The 22,130-nt window shown below is 40.7% G+C and overlaps 1 protein-coding gene across 2 annotated transcripts in view; it reads right to left on the minus strand.

The window, feature by feature from the left end:
- IQUB (IQ motif and ubiquitin domain containing) overlaps nucleotides 1-22,130 on the minus strand; it is a 49,453-nt gene that overhangs the window by 3,305 nt on the left and 24,018 nt on the right. For both annotated transcript variants that reach the window (XM_081957028.1, XM_081957027.1), the window contains 3 exons: nucleotides 10,133-10,303; nucleotides 8,533-8,709; nucleotides 2,573-2,821 (listed from right to left, as the gene is read on the minus strand). In XM_081957028.1, the coding sequence (XP_081813154.1) occupies nucleotides 2,573-2,821; nucleotides 8,533-8,709; nucleotides 10,133-10,303 (597 nt within the window). The remainder of the gene's footprint in view (nucleotides 1-2,572; nucleotides 2,822-8,532; nucleotides 8,710-10,132; nucleotides 10,304-22,130) is intronic.

The raw sequence follows: 22,130 nt of genomic DNA on the forward strand, positions 1-22,130 counted from the left end.
CTTCCCAAATCCATGCTGTTAGTAAAGAACTAATGATCCAGAAATCACAAATAGAAATTGTACTTAATTAAATACAAAGTTTGTAATATTCAACTACCACTGAATTTCTCTCTTTTTTGTAAATATACTAAAAGTTTGAATTTCTAGGTTGGAACTCGGCAATTTTATATCTAAAATGACACAATCCATATAAGTAACATCAGTAAAGCTTAAATAATGTGGCATTATGTGACAGTGTATTTTCTGCTATAAATAGCTGGCAAGTCACACTGGCTTTAAAAATTATAAATAAATAAATATGATTATTCATGATGTATATTTTAATTAGAGGACTGATTTTATTAATCATCATGAGAAAATGTATTGCAAATGAGATAATAATATCACATAGTTATATAGTTTGGCAACTACAAAATATCATACCATACAGTATAAGGTTGCCTTGAACTCCAATTACATTAATGAATGTTGCGATAAGATACCTAGAAAATAAATATAGCCACGTGATTTGAGCAAAAGCGTTTCTTAATTGATCCAGATAGGTTCAATCCAGGGACATAAATCATTCATCCAGCAATGTACTTGTAAAGACAAGTATCATTACCAGCAGATCATATATAATAGAAATTTGTTATCAAGAATATGCTTTAGATTCAGATATATTTTGGATTGAATCTTATATAGACAAATTTTAGAGACATCTCAAGAAATTGAAATAAGACTCATCAATGCAAAACAGAATCTAAATTTTCCTGAAGCTTTCATAGTGATTCAAGTTTCAAATGAAAAGAAACCAAAAACAGATCAATTTTCTCCTCAGGTATGAGATAAAAGGTAAAGGAAGAAAATATGTGATGTAAAAAGATGTGATTTATATCAAGAGTCTTCAATCATAATGCTTCGATTAAGGGGCATTGGATTAATGTAAGACTATGCAAATATGCAATTCATTTTGCTAGATGAGTTTTAAGTGGAAAATTCACTTGGAACAAATTCATTTCTGTTTTGAAAGTGAAATAAATAGTGCTCATTCCAGAGGTGGGTTCTGGCAGTCACTACTGCCAGTTTGCTCTCGGGTGCACAGCATACATGCTTGATGTGCGCTGCATGCGCATGTACAGTTCAATGAAAATTGTTATGCGCATGTGCAGAAGCCAAAAACAAGATCGTGGCACCTATGGCACCACCAGGAGAACCGGTTCGGGGGCGTGGCAGGCCTGGGTTGCTGCCGGTTCCAGCAACCCATGCTGCCAAACCACTACTGGTTCGGCCAAACCGGTCCAAACCGGTAGGAACTCACCACTGGCTTATTCATACATATTGTACCTTCTAAAACAATGCACATCTTAATTAAGCAAACCTGGGAATATATTGCTATTTCTCGATATTAATAATTATTTTATATTTTTTGCACTAAGATACAGATATTTTTACATGAAAATGAGATTCCCAAATAATACAATTTCCTTTTTGAATTCTACATCATTATTTTTAGCACAGGACATTATTTTCTACTAAAATGCAGCAACTTGCAATTATGTTTATAACTGTGGATTAAATGTGCAATTGCTGTTTAGTAATGCAATTTAATTCTGGAACTTCATCATCTAATCCCATTTGATGTTAAATTGTATTTAATATGTTTCAATTATTAAAGTTGTGCAGCAAATTTTAATTTGGTGAACACAGCTTATTATTTACTTTTTCGTTCTAAAAATAAACAAAACCAAATACGCTTTAAATTCACTATGACTCAAAATATTCCCAAATATTTATCTAGTATGAAGTTCATATTGCCTTGAGGTTTAAATTAGGTAAATTACAAGCCAATTATGAGGAAGTTAAAATGACTCTATACAGAAAGTAGTGGCATTAGCTCTGATGTAAACCCTGTGAAAGAGATTCTGGAACTACAAATGCTCCATCACCCTGGATTTCTTTATGCCCAGTAAAACTATAAGAGGCAAGATCTGGATTACTGTATTCAAACTATTACTTCATATTGAGAATATTTTATTAGATATAAACCCAGGTTGTGCCAAAAACATATTTGTGGAATAAAACGCTACTCCAGTAGCGTATTATTTGCCGTCTCTTTCTCTCTCTCCCTCTCTTTTTTTTATAAGCATTTTTATTGTACATTTTTCTTTATAATACATTACATTTCCAGTTTTGCAGTGGCAGTGTACTGACTATATCTAGTCCTTTTTGAGTCTACATTGTTTTATACATCCTAATTATAACCAATATTCTCTTAATCATACATTTATAATCTCTTTTAAATACGTAATGTTGTACATCATAGCTAGAGACATTATTTTCATAACTGTGCCATAACATTCTTTATAGTTATCTCTCTCCTTTCCCCTCTCTACTTCCTTGTCCTTCCTTCTCCTCTCTTTTCTTCTTCTCTTCTCCTCTCCCCTCTTCTATTCTTCTATCCTTCTCCACACTCTTCCCCAAACTATTTCTTTTGTACTGTATTGACACAATACAAATCCTACCCTGTCTTTATGTCTTCTACATCTTTTTCTTTCATATATACGGTACTTTCTTTTTATATACTGCATACCTGAAGTACAAAGGCAATCTTAGCACCATCGTTGTATTTCATTTCAGACTCTCTGAGATTTCGAAGCATCCGCTTGTACTTCAAAAAGGCTTCCCTCTTACGAGCCTCATTATCCAACTTGCAGCACTGACGACACCGGCCGATGGTACAAGAACTAACCGATATAGCAAAACTAGTAGAAGGTAGATATTTTTTGCAACCCAGGCAAAAATAGATGTTGTGATAAAGCTTCATTGGATCAGCTGGTACCTGCAAGAATACTATTATAAGTTTTTCTTTTCTTTTCCATAATGAGTCATAAGCCCAGCCCAGAGGTTTCTAACATCATTGCTTTCAGTGGATGAAACTGAACTAAAAGAGAAGATGAGCTAAAGGGTTTTCAGAAGAGGAACTGATCTGGATTAATCTGCAAATGTGAAGATAAAATTGAACTGCATTGATAAAATCTGTAAAAACTACACTTATACAAGAATGTGTGTTAGATTTGAGCACACACTAGGCTTCTAGATTGCAATGACTGAGACAAGCATGTTAATCCTTAGTGTGTAATACTTTGCATTTTCAAAATTCACTCCTATTAACCATAATTGCAATTTTAATTAGATGTTTTTAAAAAATTGTGTAAGTATTAATAGTTAACTTACTACCCAAGTTGTAATGGTCTACATTAACTGCTATCTCATTGTCAAGCTTACAAATTAGTTGCTCTATGGATTCATTTACCCACCTTTCATAAATTATGAAGTGTACCATATCTCTCAAACAATTACTATGGTATAGCACAACATAGTAAACCTAGTGATTAAGAACATATTTTAACTTTGGTATCTGTAGCTAAATTTTAAAAAGATAAATATTCTTTATATCAAACACTTGGAGAGGAATGTAATTATCCATACACGCCATAATAGTTTTGTCACATAGGCATTGAAAGTATTTAAATAGTCTATCTCTTTGCATATCAAATGGTCTAATTGCCATACTCATTCCCCATCAACTTGCTACTTCAACTTTTACAGGTAGTCCTAGACTTACAGCCATTCATTTAGCAGCTGTTCAAAGTTACAATGGCACTGAAAAAAATGACTTACAACTGCTCTCCACACTTACAACTGTAACAGCTTTCCGATGTATGATTCACATGATCAAACGTTGGGCACTTAACCACTGACAGGTATTTACAATGATTGCAGCATCCCAGGTCATGTGATTGCCATTTGCAACCTTCCCAGCTAGCTTCCAATAAGCAAAGCTAATGGGGGAAGCCAGGTTCACTTAACAATTGCATGATTCATTTAACAGCTGGAGTGATTTACTTAACAACAAGGGAGGAAAAGTCATAAAATTGGGCAAAACTCACTAAACAACCACCTTGCTTAGTAACATAAATTCTAGTCCTGCTTGTGATCATAAGTCGAGGACTACCTGTACTTCTATGATAGTATTCATAGCCAATTCATAAATAAAATCAAAATGCTACAATAGCACTGAAAAAAATGATTTATAACTGATTTTCACACTTATACACTATATTGCCAAAAATATTCGCTCACCTGCCTTTACTCGCATATGAACTAACTGTAAGTGACATCCCATTCGTAATCCATAGGGTTCAATATGACGTCGGTCCACCCTTTGCAGCTATAACAGCTTCAACTCTTCTGGGAAGGCTGTCCACAAGGTTCAGGGGTGTGTTTATGGGAATTTTTGACCATTCTTCCAGAAGCGCATTTGTGAGGTCATACACTGAAGTTGGACGAGTTTACGTGGCCTATCACTTCGTGGCTGATTTGCTATCGTTCCCAAACACTTCCACGTTCTTATAATACAGCTGACAGTTGACTGTGGAATATTTAGGAGCAAGGAAATTTCGCGACTGGATTTATTGCACAGGTGGCATCCTATCACAGTTCCACACTGAGCTCCTGAGAGCGACCCATTTTTTCACAAATGTTTGTAAAAACAGTCTGCATGTTTAGGTACTTGATTTTATACACCTGTGGCCATGGAAGTCATTGGAACACCTGATTCTGACTATTTGGATGGGTGAGCAAATACTTTTGGCAATATAGTGTAGCTGACAGCATTCATAACTAACTTATGAATAAAATAAAAATGGTTGTATTTCTCTATGTGTAAATTTCTTTAATATAGTGACATTTCCTCCCCTTTTCCGTGCCATCACTCTGCTGAACACCAATTCCCATAGTACTGTTTTAGGCTGAAATATATTTACCCTTGTGCTAGGCTGTATTGCTATTGTCCTTCTCATCTTTCTTATCTTCTCATCTTTCCAGTGGTGGGTTACGACTGATACGCCCTGGTACGGGTGTACCGGTGCCTGCTGGGAGCACCAGGTACTGTTCTGGTATGGTGCTCCGGAGGGCCCACCCATCCGCCCACGCTCCTTACCAGTATTTGAGCTCTTAGGGGCTTCCGCGCACGGAGCATACAGCACCTGTGTGATGCTCCACCGAGCAGCTGGAGCATCGCAGAGGCGTTGTGGAGTGTCGCAGGCGATAAGTACTCATGCGCGTGCTGTGAGCATGTGCATGCACACATGCATTCATGTGGTGGACGCCGGGCCCTGTTGCACCGTACCGACTGCACCGGGATCCGGAACCCACCACTGCATCTTTCCTACTATCTTCTTCTATTGGTATTTTATGATTTATCATTTGTTGTTTGTATCTTATGATTAATGTTTGTAACAATCATTTATGATCTATGACCTATTACTTTGTTGTTTGGATTGCACCAGAGACAAATTCCTTGTGTGTCACACTTAGCCAATAAAGAATTCCATTCCATTCTTTGGAAACTGCTTAGATATAGGTGCTGGTATAGGATACTGGGGGGTGGGTGGGTGTTCAATAAATAAGCAATTGTCTTGAAAACCATGAAGGAGGGAGACACCTGTGTAATTAAAATGCCATATTTAATTTTTCTCTATTGCATTTTCCAATGGCAGCAAATGTTTCTACTACCCAGCCCTCCAAGGCATTTTGAAGACACAATCAATGGTAGTACAATCGTCTTCATTGCTGTTGACTTTGGAATGGACACAAATGCCTCAAATCAATCAGTACTCCTTTCAGGTAGCAATACGAATGCAAAAATTCCAATGAGTCTGTGCCCTGCTTCCAGGTGAAGGAAATTTCCATAATAAGGGAAGAGGGAAATGCTAATAGAAAGGAGAATTTTATTCACTTTCACAGAAAAAGAAAATATAAATTATTAGTCCCCTATCCCCATGCTTTGTAGTGTGTAGTGAGTAACCATATCTGGCTACTTCCATAAAAGCTGAGTATGGTATAATATACTTATACTGTATATAAATTTCACTAATACTGCAATGATTGGATGACACTAATACTGCGATGAATGGATAGCCATTCAAGGCTGGTTTTCCTCATCATGTTTTCAGGCTTCAGTGTCCAGCCCTTAGGAGGCTAAGGTAGTGTCCTACTTGCACCCAGAGAAAATCAGATAAGATTTCAGTGTATGCTGTTTACATAAGCAAGGAAAATCAGGCCACCTATTTTTACAGGTGTTCTGATATTGAGAAGAAACTGACTGAAGAGTTAAAGTTGCCACTGAAACCTACTAGCAAGTTCAGGCAGAGATGAGGTAAATGCACTAGCAAGTTTCAGAACCCGAGATGAGGCAAGTGTGGAATCTGAATGGAAAATGGCTTGCCTCCAGGCTCACTTCAAATTGGAAGTTGTGCAATTTGACCTATGTTGCACCTGAATGAGGAGGAGATAAACTTCAGTACCTGGGGATAGCACTATGGGAACAAAATGATATAGTGTTTAGGCCAGATAAGCACAAATGTCATATGGGCTCTGGGTGACATATTTACAATGTTTCCTGAAGAATCTATCTGTTTGTCATAGTGCAAATAAAACTCTCTAAAAATGATCACTAAAGACATTATTTCAAAATTCACTTAGTTACAGGACAAATAGTGATTCTGTGTAGACAGCAGAGGGAATAATCTTAAAGAAAGGAGGAAGAGCCATTCCCAGGGCAATAGTCTCACAGAAGGGCCCTAAGCCTGAGCCAAGAAGGTAATCTGAGGAAACATCTTAGACAAGGCGCTCCCTAATTTATACAAAGATTGAGAAAGGGATGGGAGGAAGCACATTCCGACTTGTGAATATTTTACTACTACAGCTTCACAGTAAAAGTAGTATTGACTACATGTCATTGGTTTTCTAATCTGATCTACTTCAAAGGACTGGCATTCTATATAAAGGCAACCATCATCAGGATCAAACTCAATCCAAAAATTAGATGGGCTCCTATTATGAAGTTCAAACTTCCTGTTTTCCCCAATATTTTTTAAAATTATTCTACCTTTCCATTAGCTGATCTATCATTGCTTATTATGCTATTATTTTATTATGAAATTTGTGCATGTTATTTGTTTATTCACTTTATTGTTCTCTACTATCATGACATGTTAAGCGTGTTGAATAACTACACTGGGGTTAAGACGAATCTTTACTTTCATTAGCCTTCTTATAAGGCACTGCAATAGTATAATCCCAAGATCACATCAGGGAGAGAACTTAAAGAAATTGGGGAAGTGGGGAATGTTTCTACTAACACAAGAGAATAATGAGATCTGACTTTGATTTCACTGTTCACTATTCTATAGCAGAGATGGGAAAGTTGTGGCTCAGAAGAGGTTACTGATTTGCAACTCTCTTATTATTGTCTGTGCTGGCTGGGGATTCTGAAAGCAAAATTTGGAGCACTCTCATTCTTTAACTTGCTATCCGTATTTATTTGCAAGTCCATTTTATTCAATCACACTTACATGAGGCAAAAGCCATGTTATATTAGCATTATTTGAATTGTATTCAAATATCCTTCTTTCATGTCTTCTAGGTGGAAGATAGCATCTTCCACCTGGCTGTCACAAATCATATCTGGCTTTAATGTCGTTTTTTCATACAGAATATCCTAATCTATTCTCCTATGTTTTGTGTATGTATTTCTTAGTTTATCAATTGTACTCTACAACAATAATAATGTACCATTTGAGATACTTATTTAACTAGCATCATATTCTTGGCAATTTATAATATAATATAATGAGCATGGTGACGCAATGATTAGAATGCAGTATTACAGGCTAACTCTGCCGACTTCCAGCTGATCCTGACCAGCTAAAGGTTGACTCAGACTTCCATCCTTGCAAGGTTAGTAAAGTAAGGACCTAGATTGTTGGGGGCAGTATGCTGACTCTGTAAACCATTTAGAGTAGTAGAATACTAAAATACTATGAAGCGTTACATAAGTCTAAGTGCTATTGCTATATAATAACATGCAATAATACTGCACTATGTATTAGAGCATCTGTAACAATATAACAATGCAATTAAATTGCACCTGAAATCAATGGCTCCACAATATTTTTCCAAAGGCTTCAGAAATATTAGGTCTTTGCCATTTTTGGAAGACCATAAATGCAGGGCCATCCATATCTTGGGGAGGTAAGCTGCTTCATAAGAGGGGAGCCCCTACAGAGAATCCTGAGATCCTTTCCCATCACAGCTCCTGGACAGGTACCATGAATATCTGCTTTCTGATTAACCAGGCCAGGTGGGCATAATGTATCTGGGAAAGGTGATTTCTCCAAGCCCTGAGCCATATAGGACTTTAGTGACCACTACCTTGAATTGCACTCACAAACACACAAGTAACCAATGGAGCCCCTACAACATCCATGTAATTGTAACATGGAAGTATCAAGAATAGTCAGGAACTCTATGAGCCACTATACTGTGGACCAGCTGAATTTTAGGATAGTCTTCAAGGTGGCTCTATAAGGAATATAGATGAGAGTTATCCATCAGTTGGACAGCTAATGGATTATTTAAACAGAAAAGGAATTTCATTTAGCTCCACATTGTATTACATATATATGTAACAGAGGTGGAAAATACCTTGAGAAGCCTTGCAACCTCTGGATTAAAAAGTGGTGTTTTAATATACTGAAGAAATAATGTACAGATTCTTTGTCGAAGTCCTTGTAAATTACTTTCTTTCACTGCCCTCATCATGAGGTCTGCTTCTCTATCAATTAATTCTACTATTTCTTGTGTGAGTTTACATTCATGTTCCTGAAAAAAATGAACAAAGTGATTAGCAAACCATAGGCACACAGTTCCTTATACTGACTGTAATTCTTAATATGGTCTGCCAGTTATAATAGTTTACAGGCCGCAGGGCATCTAAAGTATTCAGAGAATGGCTTTGAAAACAACAACTGACAAAGGGTCAACGAACAGTCAAAATGTCAGATACCGTTCAATATTTCAGAAACCCTTTGCTTTTAGGAATGTGAATACAGTACTTTCCTCAGCCATTAGTTGTGATCTTTAAGCACTTGATTATCTAAACAGTTTTATAGTAAGCTACATGTAAAACATCTTCCTTGAAATGAATAAAGAATTTTTGGAGGTTTTTTTTTTATTCAGTGAAAATAGCAAGAGAGGGAACCCAATCCAGATGAGAGAATGTCAAGGAAAATGTGATTCCTGGTGGCATACAATCATAAATAAATCATAGCACTTCAAATGCCAATAACAAAAACACCATTAAGGAAAACAAAAATTATACAATAGGGGCATGGCAACAATATACTCCACCTCCCAGAATATTCTAGCTCCATGCTGAAAAAACATCCACCTCTTCAAAGCCTTCCTGAAGGCCAACCCGATTGGAGACAGGCAAATCTTAGGGGAGAGACCATTCCAGAAAGCAGTGATCACTATTGGAAAGGCATGCTTCACTGGTGGGTTCCTCAAGCGGTGCACACATGGTTCGTACCTGCCAGCGACTCTTCCACAAGCATCCATGATGCTCCAGCTGCTCGGCGGAGCATTGCGCAGGTGCTGTACACACCATGCACTTGCACAGAAGCGCTGAAGGTTTTAAAGGACAGGTAAGGAGCTCGAGCGGGCAGGTGGGCCCCATGGAGCACCATACCGGAACAGTACCCATTGCTCCGGGCAGGCTCCGGTATGCCCATACCAGGGCGTACCGCCTGCAACCCACTATTGGCATGCTTCCTCGGTCCTGCCAGGAATGTGCCCATTCTATTGCAATGTGTGGGATGGCCAGAAACCACCAGACACAGATGATCCTGCAAATATTGAAAATCTGGTCCATAAAGGTGGTAAACAGTATCTTGAATTGCATCTGGGAGCTTACTGGGAACCATGGCAGTTAGCAAAGTAGAGGTGTTACCTGTACAATAATAAGGAATAGAGCCCTTAGAAACAAATGGAGAACATCAAATATTTATTTCTAAGGGCTCAAGGCAACATTACACAGTACCTCCTGTCCAATTTTCTCTATAACAACAACCCATGTGGTAGAGGAGAATTGCTCGCTTGATATACACAATAAGCTTCCAAAGATGATGAGATGGCTGAACCTCAATCTCCCCAGATTTAGTCTGACGTATGAATCACTAAATACTGTTGATGTGTGACATCAGTGTGTGTGTGTGTGTTTTTTTAAAGCCTAGGAGAAACATACCTTCACCGTATGTTTCAGAGTTAACAGCACATCTAACCGCTCATCCTGGGGAAGATCTTTCATACTAATGCTGCGATAGATTCCAAGTAATTCCCTGGCCCGCAGTGTGAATTGCGTATCCATTTCTGTGGTTCTGCCATCAAATGCTTTCCATCTCTTTGGTTCTGCACACTGGAGAAAAAAATTGAACCAATGATTATAAAACAAGGGCAACACATGAATAAAGTACAGTGATAGAAGTTTAATGGAGGCTCAGTTGTTGCGTTTACATATTTAGCATTTCATTTTAGTTAATTAAAGATTAATAATTATTCTAAGAAATCAGCAATTACTAAAAAGTTTTTTGATACATTCTTATAAACAATTATGAAATCCAGTGATTTATTGTAAAATTGTCATTTTGAACAATTTGTTAATGAACATAATACATTTGGGGAAAAGACTAATTCACTTATACATTAATAGATTTAACAGAATGCAGCTAAAACCAGTATCATCATATAATAACAGTTTAATAATGCTAATCTATTGATAGAAGTGAATAAAACATTTTCCAAAATGTATCAGGTTTGTCCAAATTCTTGAAATATGGAAGCCATAAACACTTTTCCGAAATAATCAATCTACTCTTATAGATTCCATATTCCAGCACTGAAGTTTTTACAGATTTTCTGGCAATCATGCTTGGGTGGGCAACAAATACATGAAAATAATATAAATAAATAGACCTTTAGGTTTGCAGTCAGATACAGGAAATGGGGAAGACTGGGAAAATAAAATATAGAGAGACCATTAATTTCATGCAGCCGACTTAAACCTGATGTTCACTTTGCTTTGTCTTCAAAAAAGGTTTTTGGAATCTGACTGTTTAGCACCTGTTAGAATCTCAGTGGCATGATCTTCATTCACGTAAACCAATTTTCACATTTTTTTTCATAACAGGAGATGCACAGCTGTGCACAAAAACTAGGTACAAACCTAGCATAATAATGACTATTCAAGTCCTGTAGCTTGGATTGCTTAATGAAGCTAGGTAATTTGAGACTTTGGATTTAATAGTTTTAGATTTAATAGATTGGATTTAATAAATTTAAGGCTTTTTTCACACTTCTATAGATATTGCTTGAGAATAAATGCTACTTTCATGCAGACAGGAATAATAAATTACTTGTAATTAATAAGTACAATAACAATAAAAAAAACAGCATTGATGAATAACATTTATAGCATTTAATCAAATAACCGGAAGGAAAACAACATATTGCATTGAGTATTTCAAACCAGGGACTGACAAAGGACTTGTTTGTGGTTACAGATAATACAGGGCCCAGGCTTTGTGCAGTTATAGCCACAATATTGTTAGTTAGTAAGTCCACCTAGTTAGTAAGTTAAAGAGCCTTAACATCACCTGCACTTGAGTTATAAACTCCTATACTTTAGATCTGTAATCCACCCACACTGTGGATTCTACATAGCGGAGGAGAGAGAAATGCATATAGAAGAACCATAATAAACTGTGAAAAAAGTAACTCTCTCCTGATTTAATTTTTTTTTTTAGAAAAGCAACCATGGCAATACTCCTATCTTTTAAAAGCTCCTTTTCAGTATGACTAAATCTTCAGCCTTGGGTTACTCCTTACTTCCTATGTAAATGCAAGAGATGGAATGAACATGGGTGGGTGGATATTAGGAGATTTCAAGTCCTAGCTTACGGCGATATTCTCTCTAACCTGTCTTGGCCTGTTTAATAAGCATCAGCCAGGGCAGATTAGTACCTTGGAGCTGTCTTCCAAATGTCTTGGCCCCCTCCTGTTGTAAACTATTGGGGAAAGCAAGGAACAAAGCTGGCTGTGCTGTGTTCTTTTTAAAAAATCTTTAGCGGTTCTATTCCCACAGCTCTATACATCTGTAGGAAGCTTGAATGCACAGGAACTGTTTGTTACTAGAAACAGAAGTCTGTACACTATTAAGAAACTCCTATTTTTCAAATTATATAAGCATTAAAAAAGAAAAATAGAATTTCATAAATATGAATTTGGCAGATTCTTAGTGGGTTTAGTTATATAATTAAATGAAGTGCAGATAATTGGAACTGATGGACTGAAGCCAAAACCGATTTTGAAAATTGATGCAATAGATTTTTGCCTAAGTAAATAAAATTCTACATCTTTCAATTAGAGCTAGCAAGCACTTGACAGAATCAGAAACAAAATATTGTTGCTTCAGCATAATTAAAGTTCTATTAATTTGTTTTCTTGTGCATGCATGATAACCCAAATCTTTTATATATATATATTATAGCTGGATACCCATGCTTCGCTATGAAACTATGTGATTGGGCTTGATTGGAATAGAGTTTTGTTCAGATGGGGAGAGGGAGCAGAATGTCTAAACTCCCAGCCTGCAGACAGATGAGTCACGCACTGGCCACACCCACTCCCAGTTTAGCGAAGGGGTAGCATCAGAGTGTGTAAATATAAGGCATCCGGCAGTTGGAACAAAGTTCTTTTCAGGTGGGGCGGGGGAGTAGAATCCTTAGCATCAGAGCGTGTTAATATAAAACTATATAAGAAATACTAATGATCGGACAGTCATTTCGAAAAATCCTTTCTTAGCGAGCACCTAGAAGCCAAGAGGGACCTATGTGCCAAATTTCATGTTTGTAGGATTTACAATTCTGGAGATTTTGTGATGAGTAAGTAGTATTTGTCTTTTATATATACAGGTGAAACTCAAAAAATTAGAATATTGTGCAAAAGTTCATTTATTTCAGTAATGCAACTTAAAAGGTAATATGTGAGATAGACTCATTACATGCAAAGCAAGGTAGTTCAAGCCATGATGTGTTACAATTGTGATGATTATGGCTTATAGCTCATGAAAACCCCAAATCCACAATCTCAGAAAATTAGAATATTGTGAAAAGGTGCAATATTCTAGGCTCAAAGTGTCCCACTCTAATCAGCTAATTAAGCCATAACACCTGCAAAGGGTTCCTGAGCCTTTAACTGGTCTCTCAGTCTGGTTCAATAGGAATCACAATCATGGGAAAGACTGCTGACCTGACAGTTGTGCAGAAAACCATCATTGATACCTTCCATAAGGAGGGAAAACCTCAAAAGGTAACTGCAAAAGAAGTTGGATGTTCCAAAAGTGCTGTATCAAAGCACATTAATGGAAAGTTATGTGGAAGGGGAAAGTGTGGAAGAAAAAGGTGCACAAGCAGCAGGGATGACCGCAGCCTGGAGAGGATTGTCAGGAAAAGGCCATTCAAAAATGTTGGGGACTTTCACAAGGAGTGGACTGAGGCTGGAGTCAGTGCATCAAGAGCCACCACACACAGACGGATCCTGGACATGGGCTTCAAGTGTCCTATTCCTCTTATCAAGCCGCTTCTGAAGAACAAATAACGTCAGAAGCATCTTACCTGGGCTAAAGAAAAACAGACCTGGTCTGTTGCTCAGTGGTCCAAAGTCCTCTTTTCTGATGAGAGCAACTTTTGCATCTCATTTGGAAACCAAAGACCCAGAGTATGGAGGAAGAATGGAGAGGTACACACTGCAAGATGCTTGAAGTCCAGTGTGAAGTTTCCACAGTCTGTGTTGATTTGGGGAGCCATGTCATCTGCTGATGTTGGTCCACTGTGCTTCATTAAGTCCAGGGTCAACGCTACCGTCTACCAGGAGATTTTGGAGCACTTCATGCTTTCTTCCGCAGATGAGCTTTATGGAGATGCTGACTTCATTTTCCAGCAGGACTTGGCACCTGCCCACACTGCCAAAAGCACCAAAACCTGGTTCAGTGACCGTGGGATTACTGTGCTTGATTGGGGCATTGCCAAGAGAAAGATGAGAGACATAAGACCGAACAATGCAGAAGAGCTGAAGGCCGCTATTGAAGCATCCTGGTCTTCCATAACACCTCAGCAGTGCCACAGGCTGATAGCTTCCATGCCATGCCGCATTGAGACAGTAATTGCTGCAAAAGGGGCCCAAACCAAGTACTGAGTACATATGCATGCTTATACTTTTCAGAGGTCCGATATTGTTCTATGTACAATCCTTGTTTTATTGATTGCATGTAATATTCAAATTTTCTGAGATGGTGGATTTGGGGTTTTCATGAGCTGTAAGCCATAATCATCAAAATTATGACAAACCACGGCTTGAACTATCTTGTTTTGCATGTAATGAGTCTATCTCATATATTAGTTTCATTTTTTAAGTTGCATTACTGAAATAAATGAACTTTTGCACGATATTCTAATTTTTTGAGTTTCACCTGTATAGATGAGACACTGTAAGTCAGTATTACGATACCCAGAGTAGCTAAACAGATTTAAAGTCACTGATCACACATTAATTTTCTCTGTATACAAAAAACATTTTAAAGAATCTCCCAATCTGGTTTGCTCCACCTTAGGATCAGTACCTGCCCTGTATTCCCAAATATCATGGGACTCCAGAAACTCTCCTACACCAAACCCAGGTGGGTTTTTTGTTTGTTGTTTTAGCAAAAAAAGAGAGCATGCTATAAAGTCAGCTTTGCAGTATTAATATTGTAGCTGAGGGGTGTATAGTTTATTAAACTGTTAAAAAATAATGTGTTTGTATATTAAGAAATACATGGTGGACTTATATAAGTGCAATCTTATAGGTTCCAGAATCTCCCAACCTCAACTCTGTAAATCATACAACCAGGCATTCTGAAATGTTTCCTAATCCAACTTTTCAATATGCAGAATAGATTGAAATCCGAAGAAATTGCTTGAACATCCTAAAATGTCAAAATTGCTCTACTTATGCAGTATTACCCATCTTTTATTACATAAAAGATCTTCCTGATTGCTCTTTCACACCAGCTTTTGGGCAGAGAGCCCATTTTTAGGATGCAGGTGTGAACTTGATATACAGTACATTTGTGACTCCAAGCAAGATGTTAGCAATACATACAGGTAATACAATACATGCCACATATATCATCTTTATTGTTATTAATTAAGAACTAAAACTTAGGTTACATAATGAACAAGAATATATTTGCTGTTTCTTGTCTCAGACAAGACACATACAAACATGAAGCATGTTGGAAATAACATATCTTGAATCTAAAGTTTATACCTTTTTGAACAATATTATAACTTCCTCTTATAAACTTATAATGTATGTATACAGACAGACAGACAGACAGACAGACAGACAGACACACACACACACACACACACACATGCAAAATACCACTCATGCATCATCACAAAATCTCCAGAACTATAAAGCCTACAAACTTTAAATGTGGCATATATGTTCCTCTTGGCTTCTAGTGCTCGCTAAGAAATTATTTTTCAAAATGATCATCAGATCATTAGTATTTCTTATATTATTATTAACACACTCTGATGCTAAGGAGCTACACATTCTGCTCCCCCTCCCCACCTGAAAAGAACTCTGTTCCAACTGCCACTTGGTCATGAGTGTGGCCAGCGCGTGATTCATCCGCTTGCGGGCTGGGAGTTTAGACATTCTACTTCCCCTCCCCACCTGAAAAACACTATGATGCTAAGGAGTTAGACTGAGGGAGAGAAGGGGATAAGATAGGAGAGGGCTCTGTGGGGCAAGCCTGAGGGAGAGAAGGAGATAGGATAGGATCAATGGGGCCAGCCTGAGGGAGAGAAGGGGATAAGATAGGAGAGGGCTCTGTGGGGCTAGCCTGAGGGAGAGAAGGAGATAAGATAGGATCAATGGGGCCAGCCTGAGGGAGAGAAGGGGATAAGATAGAAGAGGCCTCTGTGGGGCAAGCCTGAGGGAGAGAAGGAAATAGGAGAGGATCAATGGGGCCAGCCTGAGGGAAAGAAGGGGATAAGATAAGAGAGGGTTCTGTGGAGCAAGCCTGAGGGAGAGAAGGAGATAAGATAGGATCAATGGGGCCAACCTGAGGGAAAGACGAGGATGGTGTTAGATCTGGGCAATGAGAGAACAGACTGCGGACACGAAGTGACTTAACAGCTCTTTATTAGTAGTAGTAGTGATCCAGCTTGCTCTGTGGTCGGAGGGTTCCCCTTTTATAGGGATCGGGTACGCCCCTCGACCAATCAGAACGATACCTGTTTCCCGCTGTAGCAGCGGACCAGAGAGGAGACTTGCCACGATATATGTTAATATCTAACACCCCTCCCCTCCTAGACGGAACGTTACGGTTAGTAATATAGTCCTTGAGATACGTTGGTGTTTGTCTTACTCGGGTGGAGCGTCGCATTTCGGGTTGGTCAGAAGTAGTTGTAGGATCGGTTTCTTTCCGTGTTTCGTTTCCGGGCGTTTGCAGGCTCTCGTTGCTTTGGCGTTCGGGGATCTGCTCGCTTTCGTTGCTTGGGGGTTGTTCCGTTTCGCGCCCGACCTCTTGTTCTGTCCTTGGCTCGCAGGTGTCGTAGTTCTCTGTGTTGGGGCTCTCGAGTGGCTGGCTTTGCAATGGCAGGTAGCTCTCGTTCTCTGTTCGTAGATCTGAGTGCGCCAGGCGACCCCGTAGTTGATCGATGTGCCTTTTCCAGTTCCTCCCATCTTCTAGTTCCAACAGATACGATCGTGGACCCGTGATGCCAATGACCTTTGCCGGCATCCACAATGTCCCCCCTGCATAGTTGTGGGCGTATACTGAATCCCCTATGCTAAAACTCCGAATTTTGCTTGTAGAGTCTGGGGGAGCGATGGCAGAGTAATTTGGGTGAAGATGGTCCAGGTGAGACCGTAGACGGCGGCCCATGAGTAGTTCAGCGGGGCTCCTACCCGTCGTTGCGCTGGGGGTAATGTGTTGGATCAATAGGTAATGGTCAATGCGTGTTTGCCAATCACCTGGACCCATCCTAGCGAGGGCCTCTTTTGCGAATCGCACCATTTTCTCCGCCTGTCCATTTGACGCCCGATGGAATGGCGCGACGAGGGCGTGCCGAATTCCCTGACCTGCTAGATATGTCTCAAATTGCATGGCCGTGAACTGGGGCCCGTTATCGGAGACCAGGAGGTCGGGCAGGCCATGAGTGGCGAAAAATCGCCGTAGAACCTTAATGACTGCCTCTGCCGTGGTTGAAGTCATTAGGACTACTTCTAGCCATTTCGAGTATGCATCCACAACTATAAGGAAAGTCTGACCTTGGAACGGCCCTGCGAAGTCAATGTGTATTCGCAACCAGGGTGCTTTAGGCTTCTCCCATTCTGTGGCGGGCGCTTCCGGGGGTGCTGGTCTCGATTCCTGGCATGGGTCGCAAGTGGCCACCCATTCCTCTATTTCTTTGTCCATGTTTGGCCACCAAACGTAACTTCTTGCTAACGCCTTCATCCTAACAATCCCCGGATGACCAACATGTAAAGCATCTAATACATTCCTACGTAAAGCATACGGAATAACAACTCGATCCCCCCCCACAATAAACAACCTTGTAACACTGAGAGTTCGTCCCGTTTTGACCAAAACACTTTGAATTCCGGGCCCACGTTTCCCTTCGGCCACCCCCTCCAAACCCAAGTTTGAACTTGCTTTATTAAATTGTCTTTAGAAGAAAACCTTGCAACATCGTAAGAGGAAAACGGTCCTGAGTCCAAACAATCAATGAGCAGCACTGGTACTTCGGGAGTGGGGTCTGGCAAAAGGTCCGGTAGTGGGCAACGGCTGAGTGCGTCTGCGTGTCCGAGAGTGGAGCCCGGTCGATGAATTAACTTGTATGAGTACGCAGCCAGGAAAACAGTCCACCTGGTCATGCGTGGAGAAGGGGAGACTGGAGTGGGGCGGTTTCCCGCCAAAAGTCCCAACAGCGGTTTGTGATCTGTAATCAGTTCAAAATCGCGGCCGTAGAGGTATTCGTGGAAACGTTTTACCCCAGCTACAGCAGCTAGCGCTTCCCTGTCCATCTGGCTGTAATTCCTCTCGGCCGATGAAAGAGTCCTGGAGTAGAAAGCGATGGGTGCTTCTTTTCCGTCGGGCATCCGGTGGCTGAGGACTGCGCCGACTCCAAAAGGTGATGCGTTGCAGGTCAATACCAGCGGTAGTGTCTGGCTGTATTGGACTAACAGCGAGTCAGTGGTGAGCAGGCACTTTACTCCGACAAAAGCTGCTGCTTCGGATCGTCCCCATTTCCATGTGTGTTCCTCTGGAGTAGACGGTGTAGTGGCTCAGCAACGGTCGCCTTCTGTCTCAGGAAAACGCTGTAGAAGTTAAGTAGTCCGAGGAAGGCCTGCAACTCGGTCTGATTTCGTGGTGTGGGGGCGTCCTGGATCGCCTTAATTTTCTTTGAAGTGGGGTGTATTCCCTGACCATCGATTCTATAACCCAGGAATTCTACGCTAGGCACGTTAATTTGGCATTTTTCCTTTTTGAGGCGGAGACCCTTTTCTCTGATTCTGGCCAAAACAGTTCTGACTCTTTTATTTAATTGCTCCTCGTTTGCAGCGGACACCAAGATGTCGTCAAAATAGGGGACGACTCCCGGTATCCCTTGCAAAAGTCACTCCATGACGCTCTGGAACAATCCTGGAGCAATACTCACACCGAATTGTAGCCGGTTGCATTTGAATGCTCCTCTATGCGTCACTATAGTTTGGGCCTCCGCTGTGGCGCTATCTACGGGCAACTGCTGGTAAGCTTGTGCCATGTCTAATTTAGCAAATACCTTTCCTGGCCCCAACGAGTGCAATAAGTGCTGTACTACAGGCACAGGATATGCGCTTTGTTGTAGCGCGACATTAATTGTGCATTTATAGTCCGCGCAGATGCGGACTGATCCGTCTGGTTTGACTGGGGTCACAATGGGCGTTTCCCAGCGCGCGTGATCCACCGGCTCAAGGACTCCTTGCTCCACTAACTTATCTATTTCCTTATCTATTTTTGGGCGGAGTGCAAAAGGCACTCGTCTCGGTTTGAGTCGGATTGGCGCCACTTTGGGGTCTAAATTGAATGATATCGGTTTACCCACATACTTACCAAGACCGGGGCTGAACACATCCTCGAATTCCTTAAAAATCTGCTCAGCGCTGCTGTTTCCCACGGCGTTGATTCTGGTGACTTCTAGCCCCAAGGATTCAAACCAATCCAGTCCTAGGAGGTTTTGTAATGGTACGCTGGCGATGGTCACGGGCAGCTGGGCTATGATGTCCTTGAAACGGATCTGGAACGTGCCTTGGCCTACGATGGGGACTTGGTTCCCCTGGTAGTCTCGTAGCAGGATGTCTGGAGCGCGTAGTTGGCTCTTTTTGAGGCTAGGGATAGCCTGTTTCATGGATGCCCATGGATGCCCATGAAACGATCCTGTGTCAACTTCCAGCTCGCAAGGTGAGCCCTCCAAGAGGACTGTGACTCTCAGCTTTTTAGGCCGCTTGGTGCGGACCTGGCTTATTGTTGTGAGATACGTTCGCAATTCCTCTCTCTGGGTCAACTCTATTTCAGCATCTGTATCCTGAAAATACTCTCGTTGAGCATCTTGATAGAACGCTCTCTCAGCTCTTTGTGTGTAATCTCTCTGGGGATACACTCGCTCAGCTCTTTGGGAATTTTCTCTCTGGGTAAACACTTGTGGATTTCTCTCTGGGCGCCCTTTTTGATTTCGCCAAGCCCCTGGGTTGGGCTTCTGTTGGCGGTACATGGGTGGCTGCCGTGAGGCAGGGACTTCGCTCCGGCACACTCGTGCGATGTGCCCAAGTTTGTTGCAGTGCGAACAAACAACGTTCCTGAACCTACAGGTAGACCTGGGGTGATTCCCTCCGCAGCTTGCGCAGGGCGACAAACGGAATCCGGGTCTCCCCCCAGGCCTCAAGCGACTGCTCCGCATCAGGTGACTGTCCTCGAACTCGGGATCCTCGTAGTCGGGGCTTGTGTCCTCGTAGTGAACTCTGGTGTGTCTTGGCGCTGGCTGGTCTGTGTTGAACCCGCGTTGAATTGTCTCCGCTGATCTGTCTGCTGCTTCTGAAGCTCTTGCCTCGTCGAGTACAATCTGTAGGCTTAAATTGGTTTTGGCTAACAGCCGTTTTTGTAGGGAAATGTCTCTCAGCCCGCTAACGAGTCGATCCATAATCTGCTCATCCAGGTCTCTGAATCCACAATGTGTGGCTGCTTTTCGTAGAGCTGCAATGTACTGGTTGATAGATTCTCCCGCCTTCTGGTTCCTCGTGTTGAATGCTTGGCGGCAAACATGGCGGGAAGGTTTTGGCACGTAATGAGTCTGTAGAGCCTGTTGCAACGCCGTCCATGATACTGCCTGTATTGGAGTAGGCGCGGTGAGGTCTCTGGCCGTGTTGAAGACTTCTTTTCCGCAGTAGCCGAGGAAGATGTTTTTCTTCCGGGCGTCTGTGATCCCCGTGTATTCGTTCGCTTCGAGGAAGCACTCGAAACTAATCATGAAGGCTTCCCATTCGTCGTTCGCTGGGTCGAATGGAGCGGGGGGAGTGTGCATCGCCATCTTCTCTCGTTTGAATTTGCCGCGCTGTGGTGGCCTGAGATGGCTGCCGGAATTTCTGCCGAATTCCTAGGCTGGATTAAATCCGGAGATTCTGGAGGTAGCGTTCTTCGTCCTATCTGTCTCTCGATCCCACCTTCGTCGCCAATGTTAGATCTGGGCAACGAGAGAACAGACTGCGGACACAAAGTGACTTAACAGCTCTTTATTAGTAGTAGTAGTGATCCAGCTTGCTCTGTGGTCGGAGGGTTCCCCTTTTATAGGGATCGGGTACGCCCCTCGACCAATCAGAACGATACCTGTTTCCCGCTGTAGCAGCGGACCAGAGAGGAGACTTGCCACAATATATGTTAATATCTAACAGATGGGATAGGAGAGGCTTCTGTGGGGCAAGCCTGAGGGAGAGAAGGGAATAGGAGAGGATCAACGGGGACAGCCTAAGGGAGAGAAGGGGTATAGGAGAGGAGAGGCTTCTGTGGGGCAAGCCTGAGGGAGAGAAGGAGAGAGGAGAGGCTGATCATAACTACTCATTAATTTTCAAGCTGTAAGTGTCGATTTATCAAGCCCAATCATATAGTTTTGTAGCGGAGGACAGGTATCCAAACAATATTTTCATTTCTCTTAAAATATTCAGGGAACATCTTAAAACAGCAAGACGGGTTTAAAATGTATTCATTTTATGAATATTTTTACATATGACTCTTAGTGTCATAGATCAATCACAAGGAAAACTAAAAAGGACTTTAGTAATTTATAGCAAAACAGGCTGGCTTCTGGCAAAGTAGTGAGAAAAAGGTACAATGAATATTGTGTGTCTGTGTGTGTGAGAGAGAGTGGGGAAGGGAGAAGTAATGGCTTAATTATGTGCATGTATTATAATGTGGAATGATACATGTATAAAAGACAGACCCCAGCTACAAAAAGCCTAGGGAAGTGAAAATAAGGTACATCAATGAAGGCATTTGAAACCTTGAACCAAAGAGAGAAAGAAAATTGAACTATTTCAGAAGATTCTCAAAATACAATTTGTGATTAAACCACAGTCCTTTGTGTAGAATCAGTAAAACCAGAATGAGCTAACAGGTCCTAAGAGAGTTCTTATTTATCTTGTGCAACCTTTGTAACAATTTAGTAGATGTCAGCTTTCTCTGAACAATATGCTTTTTATATCTAGTTTTGTGTCAACTGGATATGTCTTGAGCGTGCTTTTCACTCTTTTGTTTTAAGCATTCATAACTTTTTAAAATAATATTAGACTGGACCTGAAAGGGAGCTCTGCTGCATATTATTCAACACTATTCTTCCTCCTGCTTGAAAAGAAGCAATTTTAAAATTAGGAGAAACAATATTTATGGATATTGTACATTATTGTATGCTGTGTATTTGCAAGTGTCAAAGCTTCTAAGTTTATTTCAAGTATAGTGTTGGCTGCTAGTGACATCTAGAGGTGGCTAAGCAATTTAAGACATTTGCCCTAAAAATAACAATTTCTTATTCTTATGTGTTTTTCTTATCTACTGCTCTTTTGTTATTATTTGAATTTGAATTAAGTGCTATTATTCCAAA

This window comes from Natrix helvetica, assembly GCF_964273705.1.
Source record: "Natrix helvetica genome assembly, chromosome: 6".
NCBI classification, from domain to species: Eukaryota; Metazoa; Chordata; class Lepidosauria; order Squamata; family Natricidae; genus Natrix; species Natrix helvetica.